At 31.7% G+C, this 14,576-nt stretch overlaps 1 protein-coding gene across 7 annotated transcripts; it reads right to left on the bottom strand.

Moving 5' to 3' along the window:
• Positions 1 to 1,265: 1,265 nt before the first annotated feature.
• LOC148614181 (uncharacterized) lies at positions 1,266 to 14,498 on the bottom strand. Of its 7 annotated transcripts, none has more exons than XM_088588093.1 (13): positions 14,358 to 14,498; positions 13,071 to 13,164; positions 12,448 to 12,633; positions 11,254 to 11,336; positions 9,655 to 9,732; positions 9,033 to 9,186; positions 7,784 to 8,001; positions 7,193 to 7,324; positions 5,756 to 5,867; positions 5,047 to 5,100; positions 4,298 to 4,471; positions 2,606 to 3,539; positions 1,266 to 2,065 (listed from the first exon to the last, which is right to left on the bottom strand). In XM_088588093.1, the coding sequence occupies exons 2-13, from the start codon at positions 13,147 to 13,149 to the stop codon at positions 2,059 to 2,061; spliced, it is 2,211 nt and encodes a 736-aa protein (XP_088444219.1). In that variant the 5' UTR covers positions 13,150 to 13,164; positions 14,358 to 14,498; the 3' UTR covers positions 1,266 to 2,058. The 7 variants fall into 7 exon arrangements, with proteins under 7 accessions (XP_088444219.1, XP_088444216.1, XP_088444212.1 ...); XM_088588090.1 differs by having other exon boundaries at positions 1,578 to 2,065; positions 12,412 to 12,633; XM_088588086.1 differs by lacking the exon at positions 1,266 to 2,065 and having other exon boundaries at positions 2,446 to 3,539; positions 12,412 to 12,633.
• Positions 14,499 to 14,576: the final 78 nt, after the last annotated feature.

Below are 14,576 nucleotides of genomic sequence, written 5' to 3'. Positions count from 1 at the left end.
GCCCATTCTTATACCATTTAACAACCTCAGCAAACATTATCTTGTACATGTACACACCTTATATGTAAAGAAATTCAAGGGTGATTTAGGGACACTTTTTCTTCCCTACAATAGTATTCTCAATTCAAAACTTTATAATGATCAACCAATATTTAGGATATCATACAAAAATCAGGTGTCCACACAGATGACAACAGAAACATCCCATTATACAACCATGGCAACAATGGTCAATTATCTTCTTTCTCCCACAAATGCAAAATTTATAAACTTCTTCAATATTTTATCATGTTGATCAGTTTAGAAGGTGTATTTACATTATAAGTTTTAAAGTAAAAGTCTTTGCAAGAATGAAAAAAAAATCTTAAACACTGCAGAGCTACATGTATCAAATCACAAATCACAATACCATCCTTTGCTTTGCATCTAAATGAAAAAAAAAACACCACTCATTTTACCATACAACTTTTCTGATTATTATGGTACAAAAAAGTCATGTTATGTGTCAATGTGGTGGGTTATTTCAGAACATGTTTCATCAAATCTCATTTTTTAAAGAAACTTTAACTTCTCAAGTTGAGTTATCCCCACTTGCTGGCACCAGACAATAATGATCTTCATTTATACATATATCTACATATGATGTCTAACCTTCTTCTAAAATTTCAAACGTATTCAGTTGTTTTGATCTTTTGCTAACAAAATATGTGGACAAAGTGACTCCTAAATACTCCTCAACTTTGTCACAAAAGTTCTGTTTTGGACATTTAAATCCCATAACTTGAAAAAACTGAAAAATAAACCAATAAAATATCATAGGAAACTTGTATCCAAGCCTACAACGTTTCTTAGTTTTTACATGGCACACAGACAGAAGTATACCAAACAGACTAACATTCATTGGTGGATACAAAGTCCCAGAACTCCACACAAAGAGAACTGTATCAAATCTGAATCAAGTCACTAATTAGGAGAAGCAGTGCAACACTAGAAAAATTAGTTTTTGGTTATCTTAGAAAGTCCCACAACTCTTGAACTGAATGAAAACTAAAATGTAAACAGGCTATTCAATAGCAAATAAAGTGTAAGCTTAGAGTGTTCAATGCGAAAACTTGATTACAGGTTTGTAATTCAAAGTATGGTGAACTGTTGATTTATGGACGGACAGACAACTTTATATCATAATACATTACACAACTGATAGTAGTTTAGATTAAATCATAAAACTGGAGCAAGATGAGTCACTTAAAGAGCAAGAAAATGTATATCATTTGTATGAGGAACTGACAGCAAACATAACTACAACCATTTGAATCCAAACCTAGTCTTTATAGCTCCACATAAATGCTTACCTGTATATACATGTACCTAAGACTTAAGATTTATATATTAATATGTACTTCGAAAACGCCTTGTGTATTTACTCCTTTAACGAATGAACATTGAACTGAATTCTGATGATTAACTTCTACAAAACCAACTAAACTGAATTTAAGAAAAATGGACAAGTGATATTATGATGACTTACAGGGATCTGCCATAAAGGAAACATAAATACAAACCTACAAGTAGTTCGATTTTCTTTTCTGTGAATGATGCAAAAAAGAATTTCACCATACATAATAGCATAACCTTTCTTTTTTGTACTTTATATTGTTAGATTGTCTATGTGTTCCTGATAAAATCAGACATGATTTAACAAAGCCAATAGAAAATTAGAAATTGGTGAAATTGGAGGTAAACATTGGGTAAAAAAGAAATGTTACAGCAAAATTTAACACTGATAAAAAAAAATTGAAAATGGAATTCTGCTAAAAAGCAGGAACAAAATCAAATCTATAAAACAAAAGAATGATAGCTATATGGATTCAAACAGTTGTAGTTCATTTCCTGTCAGCTTACAATTTATTCTAAAAAAAAAAGCATTATAACAATAATAAACTTTGTCATTTGGTTGATCCAATCCACAAGGCAATATATTAACTGTTTATTTGACATGGTAAAAATTCTGGCAACTCATTAAGTCCATTGTGCTTTCATCATCTACAAAACCGTCAGCTATGACCTGGAAGAGGGAAAAATAGAGTTTGAAAAGGTAATCACAGCAGTGGTTTTAGAATAACAGATCACAACTGGCAAAATCTAATGGAAATCAACAGTATAAAAAAAGAAATGAAATAGTTAGTCAGGTCTGTAAATAAAAACTGCTACAGAAAGCTGGTTACATTTGAAGCATACAAAAAAAAAACATTAAAACTTAATTATAACTATAATTGAATTTAAAATAAGTGAACTTATTTGAACAAGAACATACAAAGTCCAAGACAAAATTTCTAGGAAAACAGATGGCATGTCTGTGAGAGAAGTAAACTACAACAGATGGACCAATTCAGTCCATTCATCCATCAGAAAAAACAATTTAATTTAATTTACTTCAAAGAAAAATCTTCAAAATTTAGCATACATAAAAGACAAACCTCATAGAAGTACACATAATAAAATTGTAAGATTTCAAATGGTCTTCAAAAACATCATGAATAAATTTATCAAACAGACATAGATTTACTTAAATATCTGAATTTAGTTTAGGAAAAAGAGTTCCCACCTTGATCTGGACCTTCGTTTTCGACTGGACTTCTTACCACTACGATCTTCCTTCCTTCTTGACCTGTACTCATCTGATGAACTCCTACGACTCCTTGTGGACTTTTTATGCTTACTATGACTTTCATAGCTATCTTCAGAGTATGATCGAGACCTCTTACGTTTTTTAGATTTACTATGCCTCTCAGATTTGCGTGAGTTTTTAGACCTATCTTTGCCCCTATCCCTTTCCCTACTATAGCTACGGTCTCTATGCCTTTGTTTTTCTCTTTTGTAGTCCTCATCGTCATGGTAACTAGAATGACTTTTCCTAAAATCACTATCATGTGACCTACGACGATCTTTGTCATGTGATCTATGATTTTCCTTTTCCCTACTGTAGCTGCGACTTCTATGCCGCTTGTGCTCCCTTTCCCTACTATGGGACCTACCCCCTTCCCTGCTTCTAGTCCGTGATTCATTTTCTTTCTTTTTGGAGGATTTACTTGAGGACTCTTCATAATACTCTTTACTTTGATGTTTTACTTTTTCTCTGCGTTTCTCCTCTTTGCTAGAAGTCCTTCGCACCATTTCAACTTTCCTAGCTTTCTTTTTTTTGGCATTTGAACTGCTCTCAGATTCTGATTCTGAGTCAGAGCTCGATGAGCTTGAACTTGAACTGGAAGAACTATCTGAACTAGAAGAGTCTGAAGAACTTGAACTGGTTGTGCTATCTGAACTAGAACTTTCCTCAGACCCTTTCCCCTTATTTCCTTTTTTAGACTTATTGTCCCCCAATATCCCTTTGGATTTTTTAGATTTATCACTTGTTTTTGGAGTCTCTTTTTCCTCCTTAACTTGCACATCTAAACCAGGAATTTGACTATATTTGCTTTCAAATGGGTTATTGCTTTTTTCAGTGATGGGATTTTTTAAATATGCAGGAGTCTCTGGTTCTGAAATAAAAGAAATATAGTTATACATGTAGATTAAACGGGCATTCTGAGAGTATCGGAAGGCAAAATAAAATCCCCTCCCAGAAGAAATTTCTGTTGAAGAGAACAGAATGCAAACCATGCGTAATTTGTACATGACTATGCATTAACTTTCTAAGTCCAAGGGCCATAACTCAGCCACAAATTAATGGACCAGAAAAAAAATTGATCTTTGATCTGTAACTTGTCAATGTAAAAAATGTACATAATAACAAATGTATATCAGCAAGAATGACCTAAAAAATGTGTGAATACAGACAGAGTACAAGCCTAAAGCACCCTTCGGCAAAATTTGCCTGTAGGGGACTAGTAAATCTTTTAGAAAATCTATATGGGTATATAAGCAACTAGTAACTTATGTAAAATGTACGTTTGACTCTGATACAAATGTAAAAAAGCTAAGAAATATATTTCACATGCTATCTCAAAAATTATAGTTATAGATACTCAAAATAATTATGGCAATAGACCCTTTCACAATTACTGTGGATTTTTTTTTTTGTAGTAGAAACAGCTCTTTGCCTTGTGTTTGATGGGCATCAAACAATCAAATGAATACTGTGACACTGCAAATTCCAACCGAATAAGGGTTCTGCAGTTATTGTGAAAGTGTCCATTAAAACTGAACTCCTACCACTTTCAATACAAAGTCTTCAGTGTAACTAAAAATCAGGACATCAACTGATAAAATAATTCTACTTATCAATATATGCATTTACCTATTTCATCATCCTCATATATAGCTTGATTTTTCATTTTCTCAGCAAATTCTTTTTTCTTTCGTCGTATCGTTTCCTCTAATTCTTCATCTGAGTCTCTATCAACACCATTATCATAATCATCAACATTTTCTTCCTCATCTTCATCTTCACTATCTGAACCATATCCAAGTCCTAAAACAAAATCAGAAAGTCATTGAATTGGTAAGTTCACAAAATGTGTGGAATATAGACAAACTTAACAGACATAATCATGCTTTCTCAATATCATTTGATCATTTCTATGTTCATATATAAACTTGGATTTTATTAGGTTGGTTTCAATTCTAAAATGTTTTTCTTCAAAATACTAGACAAAAAAAAATCATGTAAGCATGTAGGGCCTACTTCTTGATTTTTGTAAGTTGAAATGTTAGTCTAATATATTATTGTTCTTTTTTACCTCAGACATTCTTTGTACAACAAAAAGCCAAATTCATAAGTTTTTCTACCTATAAATGTTGACAATTTTTTTACCTTTTCAAGGTGTATTCACTGAGCTGCAAACTCAATTTTCAGGCAGATTCTGATCCTTTGTGTATCAAAAAATTTAGAATTTGCTAAAGGTATAATGATTGAGCCACAATCTCAGTTTTCAGAAGGATTGTGTTAATACTTGTTTTAACTCTTCGAATATCGAAGAATTCTCATCTCTTGTATCTGCTGTGTACTGACCTATTTTGTTAGCTAAAATTAAAAAATTTACTTACCAAGACCCGTAATAGATGCTAAAGCAGTGGACTTGGCAAGCTGCTTAGCTGGAGCTTTTATATTAATAGAGAAATATAATTAGTCTCCAATGTGAAAGTGAAAGTAGAAAATCACTGAAAATCAAACATATCTCTTCTCTCCAAACTGGCTACAATACAAAGCCTGATTAATATACATATAAATAAACATGCACAACAATTAAGTTATAAAATCTGTAGAAATAGGAATGAAAGATAAGTTTTCTTATCCAAATAGATAAGATATTCAGACGTCTCTGACCAAGTCTTTATGATACAAGATATAATAGTTTACCTGTTTGACAAGATATACAACATTCCTTTTTCAGATGACAATAAAGTACATTTTTGACAGTATGAATTCAGAAATTTGGATCACTTCTCTTTCAATTGCCAAGTTAATAAGGAAAACAAATTTTAAGTAGGTCGTTTTCTGACCATGCTCTTCAAATTAGAGACAAAAATTTGTAAGTTCCCATTTCACATTGTGTGTAAAAGAAAAGAAACATGTTTTGAACTCACAAGATATCTTTTGCCAAACACCTATTAATTTATATCTTTTACCTAAACTGTAAAAAACATGTACCAGTACTTGTATTGCACAAAATATTCATTTTGATATCATTTTGAACATTGATCACTTTTACAATAGTTTTACATGTGGAGTCCACATTACACATGTAAAGTGTACCTTTAGCAGCCTTAGATTTAGCTTTATTGTACACCTCCTTAACAATATCAGTGATTTCTGTGTTTGTCACTTCTAATAGCACTTCTGTTAACATCTTTTTGACTCTCATCATCTGAAAATACATAAATGACAAGGCTATTTCATGAATGAAAGATATTGTCCCTAATCGTAATGACTTGTACATTTGTAACATAATAAGAAACACTCCAGATAAGAATCATGTGATTCATGGTTGGAAAGCCTACATATTTTTATTTGTGATATTTTGTTTAAAACATATACGTAAAAAGAAATTAACATATAGCTTTTCATATAACCCTTGTCCTTAGGAGATAAAAATTATATAGACTGCACTGTAGAATTCAAAATCAAGGGAGATAACTCTGTAAATAACACTTAAATACAATAGAAACTGTTGGATTTTCAATGTCCACTATCTCCTAAGAGCAGACAGATTGGAATGAATAATTATACATTTTATCATATAAACCTATAGAGCAACTTAATGTATATAAAAAAATGTGTAGCCTTTTTGGGGTGTATCACATATTACAGACTTTGCATGAATCCAACAAAGACTACTAATTAAGTCTTAATTATTTTTTTAAACTTGCCAGTTAACATACTGATGAACTAAAATTGGACCCCATGTAGGAATTAGTGGAAACCACTAGTTTTTCTATGTAGATGTGAATGTTTTCATTTGTTGTGTTTTTTTATAAATCCTCTACCAAATTAGGAGTAACTGAGCTGAATCTAAAATTTTTTTATTGCTTTTTAACGAGAAGAGTATAATAAATGTACATATTGCAGCTGTGAAGTGGTTTATTATCACACGACAAGAATAAGTAAGACTTTAAATCTTTCAATTGTAATGTAGTATTAAAAGGATATTTAATTCGAAAGAGTGAATAACCAAAATATGATCAAGAGTGCCAAAGAATGCCTATATTTAATGTGTATGCAGAACTTGTTCCGCGCACAAGTTAGATCTTAATGTGTTCTTAGCACAAGTGATCAGATTTTGGTTATTCACTAATAACCAATTGATTATCCTATTTATTATATAGATTTCCTCCATTATTCATTGTTATTTTCAACACAGTATATATCTATACTCACATTTTAAAATTTTGTGAACGGCGGATTGATAATCGTGTTGTGACGTTTTGGAGGGAGAAAGCACGAGAGTAAAATTACTGAATTTATTTCACAGTGTGAATCATCAAAACAAAAAAATTACACTGGGAACAATTGGTAAATCACTGCCATCTATATAATATGAAATAATTGCGCCAACCCTTGGCTTGATGCCAAAGTAGCACAGCTATCTTTTTCAAAAAGGATGTCAGAACAGTTTTTAGGTTATGGTTGATATTTTTATCATTTTTCTAAAATACATCTTTGTTTCATTTGTATAATCATAACTTAAAATACCATTTCCATCTGTTTCTCCTCTTCTGTTTTGAACTCCTCTGGAGAAGGACTGCGTTTTCTGACAGAAATAGGTTCAGGTGACCTACTTTTACTAGGTGACCTTGATCTCTCACTTCCTTCATCATCAGATTCCTACAAAACAAAATATTGAGTGAAAAAGGGTTTAAAACTTACCACGAATGTAAAGGAAGAAACAAAGGTGCTTACTGAAGAAAGTTGCAACAAAACAAAAAACAAATGAATGTACAAGTGTGTGAAGGAAAGAACTACACTGGTATACTGTTACTTTCTTTCAGGCCGACCTTAATTTCTTAATATCTTAGGAGCCCTTCCCCTTTGGAAATTATATTTGTATCGGTCCAAAAATCGTAGGCACAAAAGGAAATAGAAGGTTGAAACACTCTTTTGTCATCTGGTTATGCAATTCCTATATTCCAATGATAAAGAGAAGGTCTTTTAGGACATCTAAACCACTTTGATCAACACCTCAATAATAAACCACTTAAAATCAAAGAATCAACCTGCAATAGAATAGCTCAGACAAGAAATGAAGGAATTCAAAACGAAAAGACTCAAAAGAGACAAACTTACAAAGCGACTTTTCTTGGGCAATGAAGGTTCTGAGTCGTTACCCTCTTTTTGTGCCATAATGGCCTCCTTAGCTGCCTTTTCTCTTTCCATTCTCAGTCTATCCTGTTCTTCCCTCTCCTTTTCCATTTGTTCTTTATGCATTTTTCTTTGCTTTTCTGCCTCCATTTTCTCCAAGCCTTCTCTAATCCATGCTGGCAGAGTTTTCCTCTTAGCTGCATCTAAGTAGATGTGAAAGAAAACTTAAATGTAAAGTTCACATATGTTATACTAACAACATTGTAAATTGTAAACTGAACAAGTTTCTAGTGATCGTAATCTATATATATCTATACTCACTGTCAGTTCAAGCCCATTTTCAATTTAATCATAATTTTCTTCAGCTGTTCTTTGTCTTTCATTTTAGTTGTAATGTGTTTCTCAGTTTATAAAAAACCAAACATCAGTACTAACGATTGATATGCAGAATCATAAAGATTTTTATAATTCCTAATCAGAAATTCGTCATTTTAGTTGCTAAGTGCTGATTGTTGACAAAATACTGATAATAGTATTTTTTAATTTCTATGTTGACAAAAATGTAATTTCTCACAAATTTAAAAAATAAACAGTTATTTAGTAGGAATGATAACCTTGTGAAGAATTTTTAACACAAAATAAGGCGATAAATCTTTGTTATCATCACTACCAACAATCGAAAATCATCTTGGTAACAAAATCATGGCCAATTTGACAATGTAAACATTGTGATCATGATTTAATATGTCATTGGATTTGAACAATTCATATTTTAAGGAGAAGTTGTTTTGTGCTATGAATGAGCAAGTTATTTAACACATTTTAAATATCGGTAAGTGTCAATTAAACTCTACACCAACTTTATTTCAAACTTGAACGATATGTTATGTATGTGATGTCGAGTACAGTTAAGAACTTTCCCATTTTCCTTTCCAGTTTAACCAAACATTGTTTCAATTATTGATTTGTACCAAGTCATTTGCTTAATATGTATGACATGCAAGAATCTGGAAATCAATTTTTATTGTCTTCGGGCCATTTTCTATTTTGTGACCTTAAACACATTTGACAACTTTTACACTTCTGTATTTGAATATATATACTACTGTAGATCCTTTCTTAGAATCTCTCAAAGTATTGACTTAGCAAGTACATGTTCTATAATTTTTGTATTGAATTCTTTTCCACTATAGTTACTTAAAACAGATTCTGACTCTAAACTTAGATAACAAACCAATTCCAGAATCCTCAGAAGCATTGCTATCCTCATTATGCCTAAATCTATCTCTGTCTCTCCGTCCCCGATCTCTACGTCCATGATGCTGAAACTGTGGATCATCTTGGTTTTCATCATTCCAGTACTGGTTGTTATAATCTCCTTGTTCATTCTGTGGAAAAAAGAGGTTATCATTAAAAGAACACTAAATGTCTAGTTATTAAATTGTGCTGATAATGATAAGTCAATATTTCAAGCTACTCATAATACCTTACCATAAAATTTAAATACTGTAAATTCAGAAACCATTATGTCATTTTAGTTAAAACTAAGATTTTGAAAAATACAATCCCATTTGAATTATTTGTTAAAACTTCCACAATGCAAGTTTTCAATCATACAAAATACAAGTTATTTTCATTTTTGGAAAAAAATTCTGTTTTGCAGTAATGAATTGTTTGTAAAGTTAAAAAAACAGGATAAGAATTTCTTTTCATGTTGCTGTACTTGCATGGGAAGGAAACAGTTGACAAGAGAGTTCTCCAACTTTAGATGTTCACATTGAAATATTGCCCAAGTACATGTAATTTATTACTTTAGAAAATGACATCAAGTGATAGTAAACATGAATCTAACAAACCTGGTCATAATATTGTCCACCATTACTGTAATCATACTGGTTACCATAGTTACTGTATTCAAATGTACTTCCCTCCTGCTAAATATAATGAATCATTTTAATCAATATCAAAATATTTTACTATTTTGATACAAAAGGCATATAAGAATTCTTATTTGAACACAGGTATGGCATTCCCGGAGAATTCTTTTGAGAAGTTCATGCAATATTTTCCCCCACTGACATAGTCTTGTGTGGGTGCATTTTACTTAAAAGTTGTTAGGTATTGTTTTTTGCAGAAAATATACTAATTATTTTATATTTTTTATAGGAGATTCTAATTTTTTTTCATTTAGTCAAAATAAATCTTAAACATAATTAAATTGCAACAGAAAATGTTTCGATAAAATTTACCCATACCAACATAGAAAAGAAGTCGAACAAAATCTAACCTCAAAATATACATTTCCTATTGAAATGTACATGGAGACGAAATAAAAAAGAAACGAGTTCTTTATCATTTCCCTCTCCCTTTTTTAACATGTTAAAACCATAATTACAATTTTGTACCAAATTGCTTTGTTATTTCTGCCACTTTAACAGAGTTATATCCCCTTTCCATTGACATTTTCCAGAGGAAATTTGAAATGCTTATTTTGAGGTTTCCACAAGTTAGATTTAGTTAAGACTTTTTTCTAAATATGGTCATAATGCTATAGCTTAGAAATTAAGTATCTTCTGTTGCAATTTGTTTAGATCATGGGCAAATTTTGCTAGATTGACTAGACTAATTGTTTTTGTTGGAGTCTCCCCAATTATGTAGGAGGGATAACAGAATGGGGTGGGGGATTTTTACTCTACAAATAAAGTTAACTTTCCTGTGATCCAAATGTAAATAATTTAAGTACAATCAATCAATTACTAACATAGCTAGAGTTGATCAAATTTTTATGACAATAAATAATGCAGCTTAATATGACCCTGAACAGTTAGGACAAACATAAAAACAACAACCAGCTCTGAATTTGAACTCCATTTGAGTTTTATAAATCTTTGAAAATTTCCTGAAAAATTAATTATTTAAATTATTTAATCTTTTGAATTTAATATGCTATCCTATAAAAATATAAAAATTAAAGAAAATTTGTTTCCAGTTTTATCTCAATAGAAAAAAAGAATACAAAAAAGGCTTTACATTTTCAATTTGTTCTGTATGTTTGAACAGCTTCTATTGTATGAGGATTTAAATATCTCTGGATCATGTGACCCTCAACTGATGCAAACAATAACACAACTGAAACAGTACTGACAACAAAACCATATTTTAGTGGGTTATTTAAATATGTAATGAAGCCTATCAAGTTGACACAATCATTTTGTCTTGTGTCATTACACTATTTTACTAATAGCTTATACAACATATTTTCTATTCTTTGGCTTATCATCCACTTAAGTCAAGTTGCATATTAGTGTCAGAGAGTAAATAAAGGAAGTCTTGCAAGATCTATACATTAAAGAGACTTGCTTGTATATTAATTAGTAGTTTAAGCCAACAACCTCATATATGTACTTTAGTATGTATTCCGTCATATGAAATACCAACTTATCATATTTATTCACCTTATTATCACCATGTTGCACTCCCCATCCCTGGGCATTCCACTGCATGTTCCAGTTCCATCCTGTAGGAGGACCTTGATATGCTGAAAATAAAAACAAATATTAGAGAAAAGCTTGATAATTTTTTCTACACATGTAAATTTTAAGTACAGTGCAATGGATAAATTAGTATTATTTTCTAATGCAATATTTGTTTGGATAACATTATAAATATCAGACTAATCAGTACATGTACTCCAAGACTGACTTTTTTACTGGAATAATAAATGGCACTCAAAATAAAACTGACTAATACTGTTGTCTGTAGTAGTTCCATTTATTTCGTGGGTAGAGGAATACAGACATTTCATTGCATACCTGAATTCAGGGTTTGGGAGTCATCAATAATTGATCATTGAATTCTTGATTTAGTGGTTCCACATAAAAATCAAGAAAATAATTGCCAAACAATTAATAACTATTTCGAAAGAGTGAATAACCAAAATATGATCACAAGTGCTGAAAAACGCATAGATTTAACAACTGTGTGGAACATGTTCCATGCACAAGATAAATCTTAATGCATTCTTTGTGATCATATTTTTCACGATTGACTTTCATATTTATTATATAGATTTTCTCTACTAATCGATATATATATTTTTTTTATTTTCAAGAACGGCAGATTGATATTCATGTAACGTTTTGGCAGTAGAAAGTTTAAGAGTGAAATTACTGAATTAATTTCTGTGTAAATTATCAAAACTTTTTACACAGGGAACATTCAGTACATTACTCCTATATATCTAATAATAATATAACTTAAGTACATGATGATCTACACTTTTACCATTTTTTAACAATACAATAAATAATGACAGTAAAGCAAACAAGCTATCTTTTTTTTAAAAAGATAAACTATGCAATAAGAGAAAAAAAATATGTACATCACAACACTAAATACAACTGTCCCTCTATATATAAAATTATAATATAGTTACTTCTCAACTCGTTTTTATTTCACTCCTGTTTGGCATGCATTTTTAAACACAGAATCCACCTTCTAAAGATCGATAAAACCAAATGAAACCCCATAAAAAAAACCCAAAAAAATCAATGATAAAACAAACGAGCTTAGTCAATTTTACAACAGAAAAAAAATTGATGTGAGATACATACTGTATACTGCATCTGTATTCCCTCCTGTATACATACTATTGCTATTTGAATCCTGGGAGTTTTCCTCTTCATTCACCACCTCCATGTCATCACCCTGGGGCATGGGGGGTGGGGGAGGAGGGGGTTGTCCCAGGTCAACACCTTCATGGTTTGATTGTGGGGGTGCATTGTCTGCCACTTCTTTGTGTTGGATCCACTGCTTGGCCAGCTCAGCCCAGTCAACTGTAATTGAAATAAATTAAAAATTACTCTTTAAGTGATTGCTTATAATAATTTTTCATATATTCATCAATGAAATTATGTAAACTAAAAAAAGCTTTCTCTTTCCTCTTACATGTAATTCAACAAAAGAAGAAACATGTACATGTAAGCCGTATTTTTTTTCAAAACGACTTGATGTTGTCTGTTTAATCATGGAAGCTGTATTGTAGGTTTGTTTCTTCAATTGTTTAAAAAAGACGACAACAAAATAAACACAAAACAATTCACGCAATTCATATAAAGAAATCTACATTTATTGTACAAAGTTGCAAATGATAATTTTCCTATGAGTGGAATAGTGCTAAAAACAGTAAGGATTATGCCCTTGCCATTGTTAAATACCTAACATTAGTACTCATCTTAATTCTACTGACTGTAAGTGACAACATCTGACTTACTTTGTCCATGTGGAACACCTTGGAAGGCAGCTTGGTGCATCATGGGGTTCATTCCCCCAGGCCATGGGTTAGCCCACATTTTAAAATGGCTGTTCTGAAATAAGACAAACAGTTAGTATCCAAATACCTATCTGCAAAACTACAGAACCAAGTTTTCTTTCATATTTGAATTACCTGCATTATAAGACAGTGTTCAATCCAGACCATGCCCTTGCGCCATTGGCACGGATATTTTAGGAATGGTACATAAAAAATGTGGCATGTAGGCCCTGCTGGGGCACAATATTCCTTAAGGCAATCACCAAATTTCTGGATTTTTTGTTCTGGATGTGTTTCAGTTACTTACAGCGACAGACCTTTTTATACAATTATATATCTTCCCTGTATCAATTTGATCCGATGGAGCAGTGTAGCGAATAGAGTCGTCACATTCTAAGACGTTTGTATAATATTGATTTGTTGTGACATGCATCATTAATTTGATCCTCTATCCTACATACTAACATCTAAATGAACTGTCCCGTACTACCATACATCGTGTACTAAGTCACAGCCCTAGATTAATCCTACGAGGAGGAATGACCCGGCCAGCGAAAGCTATATTTTTATATAGCCTAGCTGGCCGAGTGGTCTAGGGCGCTGGACTTTGTGCAGGCGGTATTGCCATAGATGTCACAGCGGTACAAGTTCAAGTTATGCGGAGGGAATTACCAAAAATTTGAAACGCAAATTTGACAGTTCTAACATTGTTGGGAATTTTTCAGACCTTTCTCTCTCTCTCTCTATATATATATATATATGAGATTGAGACAGTGGTTCTAAATGATTTACACATTGGAGTTGAGAATATAGACCAACACAACTTGGTGACTTTGGCCTTATTTATATGTATTGTTACATTTATATTACAATTTTCAATACAAATTTCAAATGTAATTCCGTTCTTTCCTTTTTGAGGCAACAATTGTAGTTCTACTTCATTTTTTCAAATTTGAATGGTCTTGGCATAATGAAACACAGGAAATACCCCACACTGTACAGTGTACTACTGACGAAATTAAAACTTATAGTATTGCCCATTTTTCTGACCTAATATATCACTAACCAAATGGAAAAAGATCAGACTGGAATTTTTGACAACCTATAAAAAAATGTCCAATTATAGAAAATAATGTGAAAAGCCAAAGGGCATGCATCATTTGCATCGATGCATAATACTAAAGTTGTAGTTAATATAATAGACGCGCATCAAAAATATAGAACAACTGCAGTTTAGCAACTACGTACGCGTTATGAATAAAGGGATATGATGTGTTATTGTAAGTCTGTTGTACTCTATTTTCCAGTCAAAACAATTTATCAAATTGGTGCAATAGTCACCGCCATGATATCGATTCAGTCGAAGTTGGTATCCAATCAAATTCATCTAATACCTTCTATGGTGTAATGTTGAATTCATTCATTTCATTGAACATTTTCACACATCCTAAAACGTGCAATATAAAA

The sequence above is a fragment of the Perna viridis genome, chromosome 6, assembly GCF_037379345.1.
Source record: "Perna viridis isolate PV_CMFRI_1.1 ecotype Kerala chromosome 6, ASM3737934v1, whole genome shotgun sequence".
Classification (NCBI taxonomy): Eukaryota; Metazoa; Mollusca; class Bivalvia; order Mytilida; family Mytilidae; genus Perna; species Perna viridis.
Note: the sequence above shows the minus strand (reverse complement) of the source record. Positions and strands in the feature narration are given on the sequence as shown.

What these genes read in the sequence shown, in the direction of transcription:
- LOC148614181 (XM_088588086.1), bottom strand. Translation starts at nt 13,149, where the DNA reads ATGTGGGCTAACCCATGGCCTGGGGGAATGAACCCCATGATGCACCAA. An exon ending in TGCAACATGGTGATAATAAG is followed by an intron (nt 9,733 to 11,253) that starts GTGAATAAATAT and finishes CATTATATTTAG; the next exon opens with CAGGAGGGAAGTACATTTGA. An exon ending in AGGAGAAACAGATGGAAATG is followed by an intron (nt 5,868 to 7,192) that starts GTATTTTAAGTT and finishes ATGTATTTTCAG; the next exon opens with ATGATGAGAGTCAAAAAGAT.